This window comes from Emydura macquarii, unplaced genomic scaffold (assembly GCF_026122565.2).
Source record: "Emydura macquarii macquarii isolate MOO-44397 ecotype Brisbane River unplaced genomic scaffold, CSIRO-AGI_Emac_v2 contig_383, whole genome shotgun sequence".
Lineage (NCBI taxonomy): Eukaryota > Metazoa > Chordata > Testudines > Chelidae > Emydura > Emydura macquarii.
Genome location: NW_027130520.1, coordinates 14,876,999 through 14,901,136, shown reverse-complemented (window position 1 = coordinate 14,901,136; position 24,138 = coordinate 14,876,999). Strand labels below are relative to the sequence as shown.

Genomic DNA, 24,138 nt, shown 5'->3' with positions numbered 1-24,138 from the left:
AGTAATGAACAGCAAATAATAATAAAGGGAAACATCAAGATATAAATGTATAAATAGAGGTGTATATTTATAACTGTTGCTGAAAATAAGGTTTAAGAAAATCTGTGCACCAAAATCACGGATAAGTCAGTATGTCAGCACAAGAATTCATTTTACATTCCATCATTTATTTAAAAACAATATTAAGATTATTAGTGATTTCTATTGTTCAAAATGAGAAATAGAAAATAAGGATAAATGTTGTCACCTTTACTCATATTGAGTAGTAACTTACTCACAAAGTAGCCTCATTGATTTAAAAGGGGTACTAATCACATGTTGTCATTCAGTGTGAGTAAGGTTGGCAAAATTATAATGAAGTGAGGGAAACAGCCTGATTAGCCCTTATGCAACACTGCAGGGGTGTGTGGCTGCTGAATTGGAGCAACCTGGAATTTAGCTAGAGCTGCTGGGGAGAGTGAAGCAGATATTGCCTCCAGGGACTGAGTGGATGAGGTGTGAATAGGGAATACGCAGCGCCATGGTTTCCCTCTTTCTCTCCCTACACCTCCCACTGGATGTATCTGTTCATGTGTGTGGCATTTGTATGTCTATGTGTGCATACAAATTTATGTACAATTACTCCCTATTGCTAGTGCAACAGAGGGCCTGTGAGAGGAATTGTGCATCCATGTGCTTTCCTGAGGGTGGTGCATTTGCAATTTACTCATAGGTATGCTAAAACGCACAATCTTTTCTTTACAGACTGTGGTTTCCTGAGCAGATGCAAAATTTAAATTCCTGGGTATCGCACTGCATACAATTGATATAGCATTAAAGAAAGTCATATATATAATTTCTATTTTTATAATAGGCACAAAAGAGGCAAGTGTTTACAAGGTATTGAGAGACTGCAGAATTACACAAACACACAATGCAAATGTAACATAAATAACTCCATGGAGAAATAAAAGTAACAAATCCAAACACAATGTTCAGGTTTGTAAGATAAAAGTTAATAGGCTCCTTCGGATTTATTGGGGGAAAATATGGTAAACAAACATATTGACTTAAATGAAAGACAAAACATTTGTTTTTGTTTACTTATGTATTTGCATTTATTAAATTTATTTCCGTGTATGGGCACTGTATTGCCTTTTATGAATTGAGTAATTCATTAATATTTTTGTTTGGAGAAAGCCTTATTTACAGGCTAATCCCTGATATTTTGTAGAATATAAAGTAGTAGATGGCTACTGAGACTCATTAAATGTCTCAGCTTCGATTCCCCAATTATTCAATCTCAAAAGCTCTTATTGTGAGTACAATACAAAGTAATAGAGATTATTGCTCTTATTGCTACAACAAACCATAGCATGAAAAAGTTTTTCATTCTTTTATTCTTCTTATTTTGTAATGGTTTGAAAGTGTTGTCCTGCCATTATTAGAATTTTAAGTGACATTTGCCATTGGGATATGTCAGGACTGTACAGTGACTTTTGTATTCCATATCGCAGGAAAAAAAATTCCACTATGGCTTTTTTTAAGTGAGTGGCTGACTCTGGAAGTAGCCTGTGAGAAAGTTGAACACAAAAGGGTAAATCAGAGAAGTGTGGCTTTTGCAGAGGGTAGGGATTCCAGACCTCTTGAATTGTAGTCCCAATTAGGCACCGACTCTCATTGTGGCTTTTGTGCCATGTTACTTACGCCAAAAATTTCAAATATAGGTGTCTCAAATTAGGCACCATTTTAGGTGTCTCAATTTAGGGCCAAATTAGTCCATACTTAGACAATCTAAACACACTCTCTCTTTCTCTCTTCCGTTTTCTATAAAATGTCATTAAACTGCAAAATTCATGAAACTCCTGAGAACTCCTAAATCAAATCCTATTCTTACCACCAGGATATATTTTCTTCCCCTACTTTCCTCCCATCCCCCCAGAAAAATAGCAGATTGTTTTTCCAATTTTTGGTGTTGTATGTATCCAATAAGATGAATGGCAGGTCATATATCTGCTTTTGAATATTTTGTGTCAAACAGAAATACATGCAACATACCACAAAAAGCATGTGTAAAAATGTTGCATTATTTGACAGAACATAATATCAATTGTGTTCTCTCTTATTCGTATTGTGAAAGGTGGGACTACTGTACTTACCTATTTCAGTTTCAAAGTACTTGGCCTGAGGAAAATGAATGAAGAGTTCCCTTTTAAAAAAGCATGAAGCATGAAGGCCTGGGATTATATTGGTAAAATGTCAAATATTAGGGAATTAAAATATTCCTGAGTGTCCATGTGCTATTTTTAGAGTTAGCATTTGCACTGCAAACTTTACATTAGCAGGTTCATGTATGAGAATACATTTAACTTTTTATCTCCCTGTTGCCTGTATGTCAGAAGTAGCTGAGAAACCCAATCTGTTGATGGAAATGGGCATAATTACATATTGTTAGATGCGGTTTGGAGTTGGAAAGTTTCATCTGGAACATTACTTTTCTTTGTAAAATTTTGTCACCTTTAGGAGATGTCAGTACAAATCTATCAGGTATGCAGAGAGTTAGACTCAATGCAGCATGCAGCCACATCAACCAGTTGGCTGGGACATAATCATCTGAAAACATGCTCCTTGTGGAGACCTGCAGTGCAGTTCTGAGTATAAAACTTAGCCTTCAGGTTTCCAATAAAGTGTTGTTTCTTATTGCTTGTTGAGGGACGTGGAATATTTTCTGAAGTGGGTATGGATACAGGATAAAATTTCAAAAGGCACAAAGGGTTGTTAGATGCTTATCTCCCACTGAAAACCAATGGGAGTTGGATGCCTAACTTCCATTTGTTCCTTTTGAAAATCTTCCCCCAACATTATTAAAGACCAGAGTCTACTTTACTGAGGCAAGACTCCTGTTCAACTCAGTGTAACGTTTACTTGAGTAAACTGTGAGTAACAAGATACGGCCCTAGGCTCTTAGTTCCTTTGCTACTCCTGGATATGTAATTATCAGGAGTGAGTCATAGCATCTCTTTTCATGTCTGGCTGGCAAGTAGACTGTTGCCAAGGAGACTGTTGCCTTTCTTTTAGATGCAGCAGAGGCATTAGTTAGCCTCCAGGGAGGATTACGTAATCTCGCCTAAATTTCAGAAATTAAAAAAAAAAAAAAATCTTTAAGAAATGATGCACACTTTTTTCCTTCAGACCCACCTCTGACCACATGACTTAACAGATCTGGCAATCCCATTAAGAGTGAGTGGGGAAAATTTCCTGTGTTAAATAAAACTGAAAATGTAACTAGACAGGATAGTTTTCAGGCTTTACTAACTACTGAGTGACTGTATGTCATCAAAACTGCACACATATTAAAAATATATAGAATTTTAGAACAGCTCAATAGTTGTAAGCTTTTTTGAAAATGTAGGGATTGATTATTAATGTATCACTAAATATAAAATGGAGTGGATTTGTTCATTTCTGATGCCAAACACACATACATTCCAATTAGTGGATTTACGAAACAAAATTTACCAGTAAACTACTACCACAGTCAACATATTTACTACATAAGAATAGTTACACGAACATTATTCTTGAGGTTAGATATTATAGTCATAAGAGGAGTATGCCAAGCTGTTTGTAACCCCACTTTTTGGCTCTGACTCAAGATCAACCACTATAATGAGTGGAGCTGTTCTACAATGTCTGATAACTTAACTCTCTAAGGCTAGCAATAACGTATTCTCAACTGAAGGTCCCCCCTTTAAATTTCATGGCTGTCTCTCAGAGCATAACTGGCAGGCTTTAGGTGATTTTTTTTCCTTTTCTTTTTCTGGTTAGTTGGTTGACTTAGGCCAGGAGATTTTTAGATGAAGGGCAGGATTCTCTCTCTGAATAAGCCTGGAGCTCTTTTTGTTCGTAATATTCAGTGAATAATGTCTAGCTACTTTGTTACAAGCATTATATATAAAATGAATTACAATAAAATAGCTGTGACCCTGATTTTTCTGCATAAACTTGACTGATATGCATTAAAATGTTAGTCCATTTGGAGAGATCTTCTGAGTAGCTACAGGTTGGAGACTATAGCTAAGAACCCAATCCTGCAAATATTTATGCACATGTTCCTTTTAAACATGTGATTAATCCCATCGATGTCAATTATTCCACTCATGCTGAAATTTAAGCCCATGTGTGTTTTCAGGGGCAGGGACAAAGGTGCTCCCGTGGTGTGTGTCTCAGCAGCCAGCACTTTGAATTACAAATAAAATTTTAAATGTCAATCTAGGTGTTAGTTGATCAAAACTTTTACACTGATAGCACTTTTTTCTGCTGTCAATGGAATGGGGAGCTAAAGTGGGTTAATTATAATTTATGCTTAGTATAAATGAGAATTAGGCCCCATGTATTTGACCAGTGTTTACCTGGTTTCCTCTCCCATGACTTAATCTACAAATGCTGATCTGACTACACTATGGGTAAACTATAGAAGACTAGCACAGCTTCCATTGAGGCTTTTGTTTGCCTTTGACGTTTGTTCTGAGAAATCTTGCAAAAGATACTATTCAGCCAAAGGCCTGAATTAACCTCAGATTAAAGAGTCTTAATGACCTTATTCAGTTAATGCCACTTGTCTTTCTCACTGTCTGAAATGGACAGTTCCATCAGTTATTTAAACAACACTATACTACTTTGACTAAAGTTAAAACACCTCCAACTTCAGTCAGCGAAGAAAATATTCTCAAAGCACATTTGTCAGACACTGTAAATCTACTTAGATGCTCTACATTAAATCCAAATTGACATGGATAATTCGTTAGCAGGTTAGATGGTTGCCTGTGAGCACATTTTGATGCACTTGAGTTTGGAGATATAAAATACTATATTTCATTTTCACTGTAATATAGCTGAAACAGCTGATGGTAGCACTGTTTTTTCCCTCAAGGGATAGGGGCAGCATTGGGTAGTGCTTGCTGACCGTAAGAACTGTCTTTATATTTTTCCATTCATAAAATAAAATGTAATCTAGAAATCAGTGCTGCATTTTTGTTTGACTGCTGGCAGTTGTGGAGAAATTAACAGCATTTTCTAATGTTCACTTCATCCAGTATTTCTGAAAGGGAGGAAATTATGATAGTAGAAATTGAAGTGATTGAGACTTATTAAATGCTAATGTTCCCCAAACTTTTTGCCAATTAATGTAATATATGTAATGTAATATATATGGTTTCCCTTTTAATGCGCTCCTATTTGGACAATAATACAGTACTTTGACACCAATTATCTTCAGTGATAGAACTATTTAAGAAAGCTAGTACATGACAGATGTAGATTTTCTACATATATGTGTGAATATATATATAGAATACGTATACATGTATGATGAGTTCCAGAGGGGTAGCCATGTTAGTCTGTTTTTAGCAAAACAGCAAGAGTCCTGTGGCACCTTAAAGACTAACAAATAAACAACAAATAATAATAAATGTATTTGTTAGTCTTTAAGGTGCCAGAGGACTCTCGCTGTATATACATGTATGTGCGTATAAATAATTATGTGGTATGTTGGTTTTATTAGCACAGATTTGGAATAGCTTCTTCACACAATGGCAAAGTCCGAGATGAGTTGTCCAGGTCTTGCAAAACTGTCGTGAATACAGTCTTAATGCTTAGCTCTTATAGAGCATTTTTCATCAGTAGATCTCAGAGCACTTCAACTTTTTTTATGTATTTATCCTCACAACATCCCTGTGAGATAGGGAAATGCTGTTAGTTGATTATACAGATGGGAAACTGAGGCACAGAGAGGCTAATTGACTTGCTCAGGAATATATGGGATGTAACAGAGAATAGAACCTGCATCTCCCAAATCCTAGACCAGTAGCCTGACCATTTAATTATAGTGCCACATTGTGCACACACCTGATAACATATTAGTTGTATGCCGCATATGTTACTGAAAAGCTATTTTGGAAACATTGTAGGGAAAAAATACTTCTTCCCCTTCCGACACCGCCTGTAAAAGCTGGGTGCCCTAGCTGTCATGAACCAGATGCAGGTGGAGCTGGAATCCAGCTTTGCATCAGTCTGGCAATGTAAAATGCTAAGATGCCAACTTAACTGGGTTCTTTTTAATGGAGAATCCCTGAGTTGATGTTACCATCAGACAAAATCTATCCTGTAGCTGCACCAGGCAAGAACTATATGATTGTCATTTTAGTATTTGTGTTATATTTAACTTATTTTTAAAGATGCATTTTGTTTTTTTTTCCCCTGCTCATGTGGTTACAACAGTGCAACTTCAGGGTTGTTTGGATGCCCTAACTGTGCATGTTTGGATTTCTTTTCATTTTAACCATAACTCTGAAATCTTCTTTGAGTGGCTGCAGACATATATTCCATTCAGGTGTGAGTATACTCAGCATACTGAACCAGAGAACTTTGTCTAGCAGTACCTTAGAGGAGGTGCTCACGATCTGTGGCCTGGAGCCCTCCTCTGGATATTTAAGGGGAGCATCGCCTCAACCCCTCGAGATCCTTCTCCCTGCCTGCAGCTAGAGTTGGAGCATTCTGTGTGGTATTCATCTCATGCTTTTATAGTTCAGTCTTTCTAGGATTTTGTTGTGCATATGTAATGATTGTTAGGTTAGTAATACCTGAGTTTTAGTTATAATTGTTAGTTAGGATAGATAGTTACCCTGATGGGATTACCCCTCCAGGATTTAAACATTGTCTGTAATTTGGAGTGGCTATTCCCAATAGTGACCCCACCCCGCCACCCCCACACAGTTCTTTTTTTACCTGATACAAGGGCACGATAAAGAAAGTTGCTCCATCTTCAAATCGTTTAAGAAAAGAAGGCAAATGACTAGGGACGTGCTCCTCAACCAAAACCTTATGGAGCAGGCCATGAGGCCCACTTTGGCACTCAGTACCTCTGTATTTTGTCTGGCCCTCTCAGACAACTTCAGAACTGGAGTGAGGAGATGTTCCTCAGCCAGACTCTGATGCCTCTCCCAGGAGGCAGGGAGATCTTTCTCTTTTCTCTGGTCCTCTGAGGAAAAGTTCTCACAAAAGAGACCACAGCTGTTCCAAAGATCAGGAAGATTCATCCCCATCATCCAGGAGGAGTGCAGACTGGTATCATGATTCTTCTGGTATGCAGGATGGAGCTGAGCCACCTACTAGCTCTCTGATACTGAGGCAGCATCAGCTAAACACTGCACCACTGACTCTGATACCATCTCTGGGACACCTGTTGAGTCCAGTATCAACACCATCAGCACTGTCTGTTTCCATGCCACCGGTGTTCCAAGCAGCATCAGACTTGCGTTGCTTCTTTGTTCCTGACTCCCCAATTGTTCAGGAGCATTCAGCTGCCGGCACTACTTCTGTGTGGTCCTCAGCACTGCCTGGGTTGATTGCAGATTTGTATCAATTGTCTATATCATCTTCGGCACCAGTTAAGAATCAGAGTGGGCAGCCACGGTTGGCCTCCTTATCTGTATTAAAGGATCTGTTGGCACAGTTACTATCTTCAGTACTGACTGTGGTACAGTCCAAATCCATGGGGTAGGTCCTGATCCTGGTTTTGATGCCACCTTCTGTTTTGGTATTGAGTGGAAGTGTCATGTCCCTGCTAGTCCTCAAGGATTGACTTCTTTATGTACATTGGTACTGATGCAACTGGTATTTTGGGCGTCAGATGAGGCTGGATGTTTACTCACTACACCTGGGATGTCTCTCTCATTGTCTTTGAATGACTTGGGGGGCTGTCAGGATTAAGCTCAGGGGCATCCTCCTTATCTCCTGATTCTCATAGGTTGTCAACACCTCCTATGGATCAAGACTGAGAATGGTTTGTGAAGAACAGTATGTTGAGGACCATCTTAGGAAAATGGAGCATTCTAGCTATCAATCTGTTTGCAACAAAAAAAATGAAGAAAGAGTGCCATTGAATTTATCCTGAGGAGGCCTCAGTCGTGGCTTCTTGATAGATATCTTCCACCTGAGTTGATATCTTTCCCCTGATCCCAATCATTCCGCATCATTCTCAAACTGAAGTTGGATCATGCCGGGCTGATTGTCATTGCACCTCCTTGACTGAGGCTGTAGGCTGTCTGATCTCTTCAGTTTATCATTTTGACTGCCCATATCTCTTCTTCTTTATCCCGACTTACTGATTCAGCACCAGGGCCAGGGCAAACAGCACCTCACAGCATGGATATTACATGGTTCGGTATAGATGAAGAATGACGTTTGGAAGCAGTTCAACAAGTGTTACTTAATAGTAGGAAGCCTTCTACATGGCCAAATAAGTAGCCCTAGTAGAAGTGGTTTTCACTTTGATGACTAGCCCAGGAAATTCATCCGATGCTGGCCTGCATTCAGGTCATTTTGGATTACCTGTTATACCTTCACTCTTCTGGTCTGTCACTCATTTTGTTGAGGGTTCACTTAGCAGTGGACTCGGTGTTTCATTGGCCCATCCAAGGGAAGTCAATTTTCTTGAACTCCATGGTAATGAGATTTCTAAGAAGACTCATTCGTCTCCACATGTGAAAGATCAGGTTCCCTTGTTGGGACCATAATACTATTTTAGCTGCACTTATGGGGCCTCCATTCAAGATCCTGGCAATCTGTTCTCTTTCTCTCCAGTGCCAAAAGATCATCTTTCTTGTAGCTGTAACATCAGCAAGGAGAGAAAGTGAGCTGTAGGGCTTACTGTCAGAGCATCCATATATACAGTGTTTGAAAGACAAAGTGGCCCTACATCCAAATCCATTTTTTTCGGTCAAAAGTGGTTTCATCTTAACCAAATGATTTATTTAGTGGTATTCTGTCTTAAAGTGCCCTCAAATGCAGAAGAACTGTAACTTCACACATTAACATTTTACCTAGAGAGAATTAAGCCTTTTCGGACATCACCCGGTCTTTAGTCTCCTATGTGGATTAAATGAAGGGTCAGGTGATCTTTGCACAGACAATTTCCAGGTGGATAATTTCCTGCATTATGACAGCATACGAAGTAGCACAGAACATATCTCAGTAGAGATTACGGACTCATTTGACAAGAGCAAACAATTTTGATAGCATTCCTCAGTGATGTTTCAATATTGGATGTTTGCAGAGCTGCTTCCTGGTCTTCTATACATATTTTTACTAAGCACTATGCTGTTACTACTACATTTAGGTTAGATGTAGACCTTGGGAAAGTAGTCTTGAAGTCATTGTTTAAATAGACTCTCTGAGCCCCTCTTCCTATGAGTAGTGAGTGTGAATGACTTGAATGAAATACATGTGTGCAAACATTTGAAGAAGGAAAAATTCCATTTATTAATTTCAACTTTTATGATCAGATTCACTATCATGCACTGGCTGCTTTACTCCACTCTAGAATAGCACAAAACAGCCAGAGCATACTGGCCACTGAAGCTAAGTTTTTAAAGCTGCTTGGTTTGGCAGAGTAGTGTATTGTCCTGAAAATTTCCCCTGCCTCTTGCACTTCCCTACATTCCCCTGCATTTGCTCACAAATTCCATATTCTTATTGTCCTTTATATTTCCCTGTGACACATACCAATTTTCCTCCTGCCTCTGTTACCAACTACGCTACCACTCACACACATCAATTTCCTCCTTTTTTCTGCATCTACTCCATTAATCCATGGATGCATGTGTGCACACACACACCACTGTTTCCTGTTCCCTAGAGCATTCTCTCTGGAGTAGATTTAGTATCTTCTGAAAAGAAACAATTAGAGTCAAAGGTAATTTTTTCTAAAGTTTTTCCTTTAAAGTTTCTGTTAAGCAGGGTGTGGTTCATGAAATTGTCTCCTTCAAAAAACACATGGAGAATTGCCTCTTTCAAAATGGTCACCACCTGCAAATGATCAGAAAAGGAATAAAGCCACGGTGTCTCAGGGATGATGGTGGCCCCTATACGTTTAGCAGGTGGAGACACTCAGTCACATTCAGAACAATGGAAGAGAGATGCCCTTTTCAGAACAGCCATCTAACTGAGGGCAGCACTGGCTTTTTTGTTGAGAACAGTGGGAAGACAGCCATTTTGGAAGAGGGCAGTATTTTTGTGGAATCATTTGGAGTCGAACCTTATCTGATAGCTGTGCTGAAGGAAAAATTTTAGTTCTCTGTTTCTCTCAATAACTCCCCAAAAACTTCAATTGTTACCTATACACAAGAGCTCAATCATTTTTAATTATATAGGAAGCTTGAAGCACCTGTATTATTCCCACTTTTAAAAATGTAATTGAAGCAATTGACGGGGAAGGTGTGCTGCATTTTTCATATGTAACAAAGCGGTTGCATTCCTGTTTTAAGTGCATAACTTGCCTGATCATTAAATATGGAGTGACTGGTGCTCCATAATATATAATATTCCTTTTGCATATAGTTAAATATCTGTCATACTGCAGTTTAGAGTACAGAGGCATAACAAAAATTTCACCTTTGGCAGTCATGTTTTACACAAGTTCATAAAAATATGACTTCTAGGCTGGAATAATGTCTTCAATGGTTTCTTTGTACTACCAAAACTTGGCTGTAGGTATGGGGTATGTAAATTATGTCCTCATCTCTTCAGAATTTCCTGGACAAAGCAAAAGTATTCAGTCTAATATGGGCAGGAAACAATTTCACCCACTGTAAGTAATTATGTTGTCTTGTGAAGGTACCACATTGGATATGTGATACAATTGTACAATACTATATCAAAAATACAATAACTGCATAATAATTGAAATGTAGTTACTTCCAGCATGCCAGCAAACTGGTGCCACATAAAAAGAATTTTATTTTAATGGAATATTGCATTAACCAATTTTGCAAGTTAACAACAGGATAGTATCAAATAAAATGTCACTAATTTGTGTAGTTATTACTTATTTGGAGTTTTGTTTTATTTTTGCTCTTTGAAAGTTATCTGTATTGACTCATCTCATAATGAAATTTCTTTACTTTTTAAGAGCATATTAATTTTTTCTACTAGGTTATTCAGATAAATTTTGAAGAATTTGATCTGGAGATTGGCTACGACACACTGACAATTGGTGATGGAGGGGAAGTGGGTGATCCCAAAACTGTGCTGCAAGTGTAAGTCTCTTGTCTTTGCAATTTGTTGATTCAATATGCTTTACAAAATTACTTTAATATAGGTTTGTCTGGTGCTATTGAATGATGCATAGATTGGGCCAAATTATTTTCTAGTATAACCTGAGAGATGAATAAAGCCAATAGAAAAATAATCTTATCACGCTCAACAAATTATTAAAGACTGATATATAGGATAAGGTATTTTATTTTATATTTACTATCTCTAATTTCAAAAGTAGATGGGCATGAGAGCTAAAACAGCATAATGTAGCCCCAGTTCTTCAGACTGATTCTGTTTTGCTCAAAATAATTTTATAAACAATTTTGCTGGGGTTACTATGTTCATCTGCTAGGGCTGGGTGCTCAGATTAAGAATGTGGTTTCAGAAAGGGAAATGGACCGTATAAGTAATTGCCTTTGATAATATCCTTTGAACAGCCCAGCTCGACAGGAAATAAACCAGAGGAATTTGACCTTTATACGTCATTGACTATGACAGGTAGTCCCTGAACACAGGCTAGATTATCTCTGACATTCTCTTGTTAAATAGTGCTGTTACCTAACCCATCCGATATTATGATTTAGGCAGTCATGGGTACTAATGAAGGTAACTTACTAAGGGTCTATTTTAGGGTTTTAGACTGCCACCCATCATCATAGTATCTATGCACTTAAATCTAAGTTAAAATAATCTGTTAGGTCCTGGATTCAGATTTCTCATTTACTTAACCTGCTGATGGTATTTGGCTCTCTTGCAGTGATCAGTCTCAAGAAGCCAAGTACATACAATTATATTGAATTAATAATGTTTAAAAAGACATCAAATATAAAACAATGATTCTGCCCTTAATTTCCATCTGTTTTTAAAAGGGCAGAACAGTGTAAGTAGGCCTTAGTTATCTTTTGTTACTTTGTGTTGCATTGGTCTCTTTTGCTCTAGTCTTTTTCAGTTTTAATAATATTGAGGTAGGTAAAAACTGAGTGTGGTTTTTTTTTCATGAAGTTTCTTTATATGCATTTAATTTAGTATTCCATATTAGTTTCATTTTTCTATGAAAAAAATAAAGAGAATATTTTGTGGCTTATAGAAGTTATCATTTACTCATGAGTAGATCATAAGTGAAACTTTTTAGCCAAAATTATTTTCAGTGAATAACGCAAATGTGCAACACCGATACATATAATACATTTGTTTTGATTTCACAAAATATTGTGGAAAAAATCAAAGCATTTCATTTTAATGATTTTAAAACCAAACTTTTTTGGTTTTTTTCAGTTTGAAATTACTTTTTAGTTCAAAATTTCCCTTCAATTTATTTTATAAATTCAGAAGCATTTGAAAATGGTCAAAATTGAAATGTTTTGATTTTGAGATAAAATATTTCATTTGACCTGAAACTAATTTTTAAAATTATTTTCAAAATTACACATGAACCAAAATATCTATTATTTGCCCAACTCTACTCATAAAAGATTGGCTTTTTGCAAATAGCTGCCTAAATTATGTATAAATGGGAAGGAGGGTTAATATTTTTTATTAATAAATGTATTTTTAATAATCACTTCTCAACGGAAACCTTATATGCCAACTTTCATTCTGATTATCTTCAAAACTGAGTTTTAAACTCGGAATATAGAGTTCATATAATGAATGTACTGGGGAATACAAAACTGTAGCATCTCAATTGGTTATGATGTATCTGTATAAAATGGATCAAACATAAAAGTAGGAGAAAGGAAAATAGACATAATTATTCAAACAAAATAAATCATCTGATAGAAATCAATAAGACCTTCTAGGGCATCTAGTCCGCCCTTTGCCAATCCAAGATTATTCCCTACAGTACATTTTCTAGTCATTTGTTTTAAACTGTTTTTAAACGTCCTGAGCAATAAGCCTTCTATCACATCCCTTAGGAGTCTATAACTAGATCATAGTGTGCAATGTCAGGAAGATCTTGGATTTTTCACCTTATTTTTCCCTTTCTTAAATTCATCTAATTATTCCTAATTATAGAGCCTTGAACTTGCTGTATCTACTTGGCATTTACACCTTTCAAGTACCTGTAGATTTTCATCATGAATAGCAATATTAGCAATATTATCTCTCTCGCCATAAGATAAAACCTCCAGATCCCTAACTGTTATTTGTGGCTCTTCTCTGTACTCCTTCTTGTCTGTCAATATCTAGGATATTACTATGTGGCAAGATGGTGCACTGTAGATTCATAGCCTGCCTTGATGTACAATAACTTACCCTGTAGACTTAAATAAGCACAAAAACTGTGTAGATAAGTCCTCAATATTTCAGATGCAATCACATTTGTATAGTAATATATATCTTCAAAGGATTGTATCTACATTATTATTCTCACCACCTTGGAGAGTTAGATAAGATTATTATTCCTATTTTATATACAGGGAAAATGAGACACAGATGTTAAATGACATTCCCAAGAGCAGATGGCAAGTCACTGGTAGAGCTGAAATTAAAACACACGTATTCCTACTTCAGTTGACCACATTGCCTCTTATGAGAGGAGAGAATTTATTAGGCACTAATTCTTCAGGTTCTAATAACGTTTAAATAAAGTGTTGGTATTATTATCTTTGGCACATAAATTACAGTATCACATACCGACATGGTACAGCAAAATTTAACATTTTGACAAATGTAGTGGACCATTTTGCACTGGTTTGGTTTCATTAAAGGTGGTAATGTTTTATAAGAATGTATTTGATGCGAGGCATATTTTGAAGAATGATGAAATTACAGTATTGAATTTGTCAAGAATATGAATGAACTCTGTATCATTTTCTCTTATCAGTGTATTACTCAAATTGTCATGATATTCTATTAAGTGAGGATTAACATAAAGTGTAACAGGGAAGTTATGGTGAGTAGAGAGCAGAGCAGATAAATTGCAACAAATATTTTCAGTTCAGAGGATGCTGATGACCAGGATATGATTTCCTCAAATTATTTGGCAAGTTCTATGTTTTAAAAAAAAATCATAATTGAAGTTTGAGATGTGTTAGTTTGCTATGACTGGCCCATCTGATATTTTTTCTGTTCCCCAAGTGTCTCAGTATTAGCTGTTTTGTAATAAGGCTTGTAGAAGCCACTAGGTATAAAACCTCTCAGGAAGAACTAACAATGTAAGCCAAGGCAGGAGATAATTAGGGAATTTTAGAAAATGGTAAATCTTTTCTTTTCTGGGCCACATAGGAAGGTTAGGCTACTGTAAAACTTAGAGGCTGGGATAGAATCCACTAAAGTACTTAGGGGCCTGTGTCCCTGTTTTAGCTCCACTGTGACCCACTAAACTTTTGCTGAACTGTGTAGGCATCTGAACTCAGCATCTCTTTTTCAGGGTTAGAATATCCTTGGGCACCTAAATTTTGACCTCTGGGCATATGCACTGCTGCCTCCCTTTAGGCATCTGGAAGCATATCTCCCACCTAAGCCTCAGAGTGATTCATGAAACAGGGAAAGACAGACACTTGGCTATTTAAGTCTTGCACAAGGCTTTGTCCCATAGGCACGCTTTGCGTCTCACTCAAAAACCAGGAGGACCCACCTTATAACTTTTAAGTAATGGTTACAACACCCACCTGAGACAATGAAAGATCCAGGTTCAATTTCCCCTTCCCTGCTAGAGTGTGAGAGAGGATTTGAACAGGTGTCTCCACTTCTCAGGAGAGTGTGTTAATCACAGAGTTAGGGTGTAACTCAACATGGGGTTCCCTCAGTCTCTCTTGTTGAAGTTTTTCCACTGTTAAAAAAAAATATATGAAAAAGTGATTGGAGCAGAGGGACTGGACATGGGGTCATTCTCTCTTTCTCATGTCCAATTTTATTGTTGTTCTTCCAGCAGATGTACATATAAGACTGTGCATGGTCCTACCTGCAAGGGTTGCTATCAAATCCTTGTTTGACTTGTTTACCTGCCACTTTACCAAGGCTAATTAGAAAGATTATCAGTGTCTGAACCCACTAATTATACCAGGCACTGCTAGACACTTATTACTCAAGGTACCTGGGGTCCAGATAATCAATTTGAGCAAATTGTTGTAGTTTAATTGAAGTCAGTAGGAGCTATAATTACACCAGGTGAGGATCTGGCTCCTAATTTTAAAAGTGCCATTCAGGAAAGTGCTAGGAATGAACAAAGTGAACCTTCAGTGTTTTAATTTTGTAGAAGTGGGGTAAACCTTGTGTAACTTTAGGGCCACTTTCACCCGTGTAAGTGCTAGGGTATTTTGTGCACAATTATGGTTTCCAAAAATGTGGAAAAAAATTAAATGTATTAAATAGAAATTGTCCTAATTTCCGTGGTCCTGTATTATAAAAATGTTTTCCACTGAGATAAAATGAATTGTAGGTCTGGAAATTCTCAATGGATGTTGCCAAAATATAGAATCAGGCAGCCACCAGAGACAATTACCAAAATCTAGAGGTGGCCAGTCCACCAATACTAGCTCTAGTGGATGAACATTTTGCTAATCTATTGACTTGGCAGTATATGAAATTGCCAGTCATGGCAAAATATATTCTGTTTGTAGCAGGAAGGAGCTAAAAGATGATAAGAAATACATTAATTATTTATTTTTTGCCATGCAGTTACTTGTTCAGTGCTGGCAATAGTCTTTATAGTAGTGCCATCTGTGAACACAGATGTGGGAAATTGATGTGAATTTCTCCCAGAGAAGAATATTTGAATAGAAGCAGGCTAAGATGATCAGAGATGAATTCTAAAATTAGCTTCAGTGTATATTTTAAATAATCTATTTTGAAGCTCCAGCACAGCTTCAACAATTTACTTGAATAGGAAAATAATTTCTGAGTGCCCTTTTTAACAAGGTAAACAATTCCTAGACCCTGCCCGATCTCCTTCTAATGATCCTGGCTTCATTTTCAAGAAAATAAACTGAGCTAAACTAGTTGCAACCAATCTGTTCTTGTAGACAGACCCTTGCCAACTTTGAAAAAAAAATTGTTCAGTACACGTTCTGTTTAATAATAAAAAAAGGACACATTATAAAATGAAGTGTCTATTATTCTGCCAAATACAGTTTTAATTAGGGCTAGATCCACAAAGGGATTTTGGCACCTAACTACCACTTTAAGGGTGTAGTTCCAAACTTTAGATCTCCCAACTTTAGATCCTGCTTAGGTGCTGCTTACTCCTAAAGGAACCTGAAGTCCCTAGGCACCCAAGTTACTGCCACTAAAGTCCCCTACATACCTAAAACTTGTCAACTGGACAGCTGCCTCAGTCCTGATGCCTGGGTGCCTAGCTCACGTCTTAGTCCATGTGGGATCATCAAACTAGATATCCTTCCTCTCTCCCACAATCTTGGCTGTGGGGGCCCAATCTGGTAGGCAATCTCCGAGGTTGCTTAACATATCAGGCCCTGCAGAAAACTTTGTTGCTGTTGCACTTATAACTTTTATTCCAATGGTTAGAGTACTCACCCTGGATGTGCAAATCCCCACTCTGCCTACTTTGGAGTAGGGATTTGAACACAAATATTCCACCTCTCAGGTGAGTGCCCTAACTATTGGGATATGGAATCACTTGGCATTTTTTCCTTTTGCCCAATGAATTGTTAACCATTGGAACAACTTAATAAGGACTGTGGTCAATTCTCTACTACTGGCAATTTTTAAATCAAGATTGGATGTTTTCTGAAAGATATACTCTGGTTCAAACATAAATTAATTATTTTTTCTCATTGAGAATGATATGAAACAGTTTAATTTAAAATGAGCTAAATAAACTGTTTCCCTTTTTAAAACGGATAGTTACTTCAAGTTTTGTTTCTACTCCTTAGAGATTGTATGGTCTAGTGGGTGAAGCAGTGGAATGGAAGCCAGAATTCTTGGTTTCTATCTCCAGCTCTGCCACTGATTTGCTGTGTGACCTTGGACAAGCCACATAAAATCTCTATGGCTATGTTTTCCCTGTCTGTAAAAAAGTGCAATCAGTATTGTAAGTATTCCTCACAGGAATATTGTGTTTATTAATATTTATAAAGCACTTTGTGATCCTTGGATGGAAGGCTGCATAGTAATGCAGAGTACTTCCTATCATAGACCCTTTTATATCAAGGATGCTAATATATCTAATGAGTTCTGATTTCTGCTCTTGTAACAAAGGTTTTTAAATCTTCATGAGCTGTTTGGATTGTTCCTTTAGGACCCAGTTGTCTAACCGTTACTCAAATAGGGAAGCAGTTACATGAGTAATTTCTCACTAACATGAGTAAGGATTCGGCAGTCAGGCCCTTAATCTTGTTTCTGTTTCAATTCATTTTTCTTCTCTATATTATCACTGCCATGATAGGTTATGATGAGAACAGGAAGATTACAAAGCAGTAAAATTCTGTGATTAAAACAAGAGTTCTTGCTTAAAAATGAAGAGATTCTGTCTTTTTCCTACCTCTTTCAGGTCCGCATGTCAATAGCACAGATGACACAAAATTAATCTGATTTTATAATTTACTCTTGCAAACCACAAACAGTTAAGAACTATTAATTTTCTCATAATCATTTTTGTGCGTCTGAATATAGTGGTTCTCAGAGGGCTTTTATCAAGGCTTCCTTACTTGGATTTTATATCTGTGATACACTCATATTTAAATATAGATGATTTTCTTGTTCAATATTATTTTTTATTTTTTCTAGGTTAACGGGAAGTTTTGTACCAGATTTAATTGTGAGCATGAACAGTCAGATGTGGTTGCACCTTCAAACAGACGAAAGTGTGGGCTCAATTGGCTTCAAGGTTAACTACAAAGGTAACCGTAATCTGCTGTGGTCATGCTTAACAGTACATAAATACAAGCAAACATTATATCAAATGTTTATTTTTCATGATAGGAAATGCTCTCCATTACCTGTTCCATTACTTTGAAAAGAATTCAGAGAAGCAAGAATATGCCAAATACTTTCAGTGTGCAATAATGCTGAAAGCATCCAAATGTCTTAGGCCCTGATTTTGCATGGAGCTGTGTGTAGCAGTTCTGTAACATGTCTGATTGTGTGTTTAGAAGGATTGGGTCCTCAGAACACAACTGAAAAGTTGGTTTATTGTTATTTATTTTATGTTCTATGTTGGAGAAAAATCAAAATAAAATACTTCTGTGATTATTTAAATCCAGGAGCTTAATAAAGGCAAATGTATTTTATTTCCACTTTGGAAATTAACCCTTTCCAAAATGTATTTGATATCTGAAGATGTAAGCACAAAAACATAATTTGAATTATGTTAAATAAATATAAAGATGAGTTTCTAAACTGATCTGTACCATAAAACTCCATGACTATGACAACAGTCAGAACAGATGTCTGGAATAATATGTAGGTTGAGATTGAGGTACATTGGTCAGCTGTGTAAATAAACTTGACTGACAAAGTTCTTGAACTGGTTTGCATGATGAGGATTTGTAGTATATACAATGATACTGTGGCTGCTGTTGTGAGCTTTTTGAAGGATGCATCAATATCTATGTGGTGGTCTTACCAGATGCAGGACTTGCCAAGCCAATTTGCAGCAGCCTCATCAGCTTTGTAGGGGGCCCTCAGACCACCATCAAATCTGGTCAGAGGGCAGTTGTCAGTGCTGTGTGACTTTGTTGGTCCTTGGCCACAACCGCATGTGGGATCATCTTGTTGGCCCCAGGTGATCTATGTGGTATGAGCATCCGTTTCACCCAAAAGCTTAATACAAAAAAGAAAAAATAAAGACAATTGTTATTTTATTTTATTACAGAGGTAATGGTATGTTGATATATCACCATAGCTCCACACGGTGCTTGACACAGATTTTAAAATGACCTGGTTTCTGCCCTGCTGAGCCGATTAACTAAATAAGAGCAACAGAAAATATGGTGGTAACAGACAAAGGAAGGTGGAAAGAAAGGGCAAGTGTCAAAGCAAATAATCGTGGGTCACTGAGTGAGTGACTTTTGTACATTGATATTTGAAAATAAAGATCTAGGTGGGGAGAGGGATGGAGAAGTGAGCACAAGGGGGTCCAGCAGTGCTGGACAGCAATGTGAAAGTAAGTAAGTGTAGAGCAGGGATTTGAAGGAGGACGTGAGGATGCTTGGTGTTCAGGAAGAATGATGTCATCTCAGGTGTAAGAGGCAGGTGTGGGGAGAGAGAGGGACCGTGTGACTGTGAGATTCTGAGGAGAAAAAATAGGGAGTAACTAGACCAAAAGAGTGAATAGACCCCAGAGGGCAAAGTGGGAAGTGACAGGAGATGAGACATAGCCAGGATCAGAAATCTGGCAAGCCTTACAAATCAGGACACATATGAAGTTAATGCAGGAGAACATTGGGAGCAAGAGAAGAGGTGTAAGGGGAGGGTCTGAGCAGTGGGAGAAGATTATTTTGTTGCTGGATGTTGCGTATTTTGAAAAGTAGTGTTGTGAGTGTCACAAATGCTAGAAATATGGAGGTTGCAGTACTTCAGATGAAAGAAAACAATGTCTGTAACAGGAGTTTTGCTAATGGTGATGGAGAGGGAAATATGTGAGAAGTATATACAAAAAGTAAGCAGATTTGGAGAGAACCTGGATCTGAAGAGGAAGTAAAATAAGTCAAATATAACTCCAATACTACAAGCTTAATTGGTTGGTCGGGGGGTGGGGGAGGGAGGAGAGGAGTAGAGGCATAGTCAGCAATGATGGAGCAATTGAGGAGATGAGGATTTAGGAGAAAAGTTTAGAGTTCACTTTTTGTCATTTAAATGTAAGGTATCTATAGGACATATATGAGGAGGCATCAATGTGATAAGAAGAGATGTGGGCCTGGGCATATGTAAGTAGGTCAGAAGTGGAGGAGCAGATTCAAAAGTCTCTGACTAGAGCTGCTTTTGTCTTATTATAGTGTATTCATTAATGCTATTAGAACACTATTAGCATGCATTTTACTTCATAAGTGTTTAACATGAACAAACAATTGAAGGTTTGTTTGGTGGATTAAGCCTCCATGGAGAACACTCCTCTGGTGTTCTTTCCCCTAACAAATCTGGTACCTCATTTTACTTTACTGTCTGTGGGAGGAAACGTGACCTGCCACACATTATATCCCTCTATACATATATGCTCATTTCTCCTAGGCCTATGTGGCTTCTTCCAGTGCTTATGTCTGGTCCTTGGTATTGCTGGGTGGCTGGTCTCCTAGCGGGAGCATATCAAGTCCACTCACTATGGATTGCAACTTCCTTCCAGCCCAAAGAATATTCTTGGTATCAGGACATGTTAAACAACTCGGCCATATAGCACAAGTGGGAACAAATCCAAATACCCACGCGATCTAGCTCTACTGAGCTAGGGCTGAGAGAAGTTCATCAGTCTTTAGCATGTAGTTAGGGAAATGCAAGGCTGCCACATTCTAGGGAACCTTGGCAAATCCTCTGCTAGAGCTTACCAGTTAGGAGTTCTGACGGTCTCTGTGAGCTTAGTGTATCTGCTTAGGAGGAAGAGCAGGAAATTGTTTTCTGTTCCTTCTTGACAGTTTTTTGGCAGGGTGGGCAGGGGGTCAGGTGGATCTGGGAAGGCATCATGGCCTGTGTCCTTAGAATGCATTCTAAGTATTGAGATAAGGGAAGCAGAGCTGAGAGAAATGAGCTGCATATGGATATCTATGTATAATGCTTCTAATAAACCCATCACCATGATATTTAGGGGCCATACTCAAAACCAAGACTAGCATAATTTTAGCTTGTAAAGGACTATACTGATTCTCCAAGTACAGGATCCCCCTTAAGACAGATAATGTAAGAAGGAAGTCCATTCTTCATTAAGTTAGAAGCAAGCTGAGAGGAGAATGTGGACAGGTTTATGAAATGTAGAAATCAAAAAGACAAACAAACACCAAAACCGAAGCTCGTATTCATCATATTTCAGAGGTTGGGGGGGGGGGGGGGAGCGCAGTTTGAGAATACAATAAGCCTTGAATAGTAGGTAAATTTGAAAGTGAATTTGAGGTTTGATTTAAATATTTTGCACAGCCTAAATCCCTGCTTCTATTATTTACCTGATTCACTTTTAGTAAGAAATTCTTTTACGTTATAGAGTGCAGCTCATTTGTGGACAAAAATGGCCTCCATTTTATTCATGTTGTACATTTATTTTTTCACAGAAACAGTAGTTATTCAATAACTAACCTAATGGTATGTGGGTGGGTAGAAGGGGAGCACAAAGGTGACCACTTACATTCTTATCTCTATGTTGTTGTTCTGTGTGTGTATTTGCATACCCCTTAAATAATCTACCTAAACTTATCTTTTTTCCCCTAAATGGTATACTTTACACTTTCTCATCACCATGATATTTGAATACCTCCATGGTATCAGAGTGCCTGTGTGTTTGAAGGGTATTCCATTCAGCTGCAACTTGGAGCTTGATTCTTCTGCAAATTCCCGCTTTTGGGATATGTAGCAGCTGGTGACATTGAATGGTGCAGACTTCTGTTAGCAATGCCTGTTAGAACACTCACATGCCTCCCTTCCCTCCCTCTCCTCAGCTTCTGAGTATATTCTCAGGGAAGGGATGTACAAGTGTCACAGCAGTGTTTGCTGCATCAGTTCCTTCCAACTGCTGACCATGAATGGATGTGAGGCTTCTTCAGATTCCATGTGAGTCCTTGATCATGTTACCTTCACCTCCCAGGACCCTTATCACCTCTGTCACTAAAGCAGATCCTTATCTCAGTAGTATTCCTAATTATTTCCTTGTCGAATCAGGGCTTGCACCCTCATTTAGAGGAAGAGCTAGATCCAACTGTGTATCCAGAGCCTTTCTAAGGAGCATTCTTTTTGAGATGGCCTATTGTAAATACATGCATCCTCCTACCTGTGATATTGTACTGAACTGGACAAATTGGCAGGACTAGCAAGTGCATCTCTGGATGCCTAGGCTATTCTGCCCAAATCCAGGGATTCCATCTCAACCTCTTTCAAGAGCTACCACCTTGCATCTGCATTGCGGCAGGGATATTTTTTGCAGATCAATGATACTCAGTCTCAGACACTTGTGTCTGGGACACTCAGATCCCATGCCAATGCATGCCAAGAGATAAACCCCTTATGATTATTCAAGACCTCTTATATGATGAGGAAGACAAATATGATGCACCTCCACAAATCAAGATTTATCATCGGGTCCAGGAACCCATAGGCAGGTCCTTTCCATATGAAAATGTAGGAGTAGCCTCAGCTCCCTCATCTTCTGAGGAAGGTATCCAATCCAATGAGTCAGTGGAACAATTTTTACTTTAAAATTGCCTTCTATTTCATTGGAGGCAATTCCTCATCTTGTCTTTGACATCCTTGGAAATACTTCTACAAACAAAGTTCCACTGCCGATTCTGGAGGGTCTTTGACAACAAGCAAAATCAATAAGGAATATTCTATCTTCCTGCCAACCAATTCCTAAGAAAGCAAATAAATGTTATCAGATCCTGTATGATGGGTTTTTTTATTTCCACATATATTCTCTCCCTAATTTTCAGATAGTGACTGCAACAATCAAGAACAGGATATTTACATTCTACTTCCATTACATTCTATTTCTTTAGGAAGAAAATTATTTCCTTCATCTTTAGACATCTTTTTTAATTCTGTCTCAATCTTTTTATCATCTGCCTCAACAAAGGCAGATAACAGTACCACTAGCAACATCAACACCGATCTAATGCTTCTTAATAATATAAAAGATGTCACTTGAAATCCAAAATGAGACAAATTTCTAGTCCTTCTATCAGCTTTACTCCATGCTGATAAAGGCTTCAGCTGGAGTATTGTGTCCAGTTCTGGGTGCCACATTTCAGGAAAGATGTGGATGAACTGGAGAAAGTCCAGAGAAGAGTAACAAAAATTATTAAAGGTATAGAAATCATGACCTATGAGGAAAGATTGAAAACATTGGGTTTGTTCATTCTGGAGAGAAGAAGACTGGGGAGGCATAATAGTTTTTAGGTACATAAAAGGAGGAGGGTGAAAAATTGTTCTCCTTAATCTTTGAGGATAGGACACGAAGCAATGGGCTTACATTGCAGCAAGAGAGGTTTAAGTTGGTCATTAGGAAAAACTTTCTAACTTGCAGGGTTAAGCATTGGAACAAATTGGGGAGGTTGTGGAATCTCCACCATTGAAGGTTTTTTAAGAACAAGTTAGACAAACAACTGTTAGGAATGGTTTAGTTATTCTATAGTCCAGCCTTGAGTGTTGGGAACTGGATTAGGTGACCTATTGAGGTCCCTTCCAGTTCTACACTTCTATGATTGTATTATTCTATGAAGTTTCAGAACAGCAGCTCAAACTTGAATTCTGCTTTGCTAACATTTGGAGTCAATTTATGCCATTTTTATGAGTGGTAAAGGTCACCATGGACATCTATACAAGATTTGGACACTATAAAAGATAGTATACCATCCGGTTCAAAACCCTCTCTCTCCCTCCCTACCAGGGACCCCTCTCACAAGTCTGTGTTTAAGAATGGAAATCAATTATTTGCAAAGAGAGGGTACAATAGAGGAGGTTCTGGTAAATCTTAGCTATCAAGGTTTCTACAACTGCTTTTTCCTGCTCACAAAGGAAGTTGGAGATCTTTGTCCATTCCTGGATGTGAGGAATTGAACAGATACATCTGAAAGTTTCGCTTCGAAATGATAACACTAGGATCCATTATCCCCTCCTTCATTCTCCTGTCTAGATTGACTTTGAGAGTAGTAAACCAAAGACACTTACTTTCATATTTTGATAAGACCATCACACAGGAAGCCTTCATTTCCAATACAGGAACCTCCTCTTTAACCTTTCTATTGCACCTCAAATGTTGGCAAAATGCTGATCTGCAGTGGCAGCTTTTCTGAGGAAACAAGGAATTTTGCTTTCTGTTATTTAGACAATTGGCTCCTAAAAGCATTTTCTGAAGATGAACTGAAAGGGGTAACTCAATTTACATGTTCTATGTTCCAAAAGTAGGGCTTTTTGATAAACAGAAATACCTTTTGAGCCTATCACAAAATATTATTTTCATAGGAG

At 37.8% G+C, this 24,138-nt stretch overlaps 1 protein-coding gene across 3 annotated transcripts in view; it reads left to right on the top strand.

Moving 5' to 3' along the window:
* Positions 1-24,138, top strand: part of CSMD3 (CUB and Sushi multiple domains 3) — a 1,042,296-nt gene that overhangs the window by 506,056 nt on the left and 512,102 nt on the right. For all 3 annotated transcript variants that reach the window (XM_067537409.1, XM_067537408.1, XM_067537407.1), the window contains 2 exons: positions 10,972-11,075; positions 17,767-17,879. In XM_067537409.1, the coding sequence (XP_067393510.1) occupies positions 10,972-11,075; positions 17,767-17,879 (217 nt within the window). The remainder of the gene's footprint in view (positions 1-10,971; positions 11,076-17,766; positions 17,880-24,138) is intronic.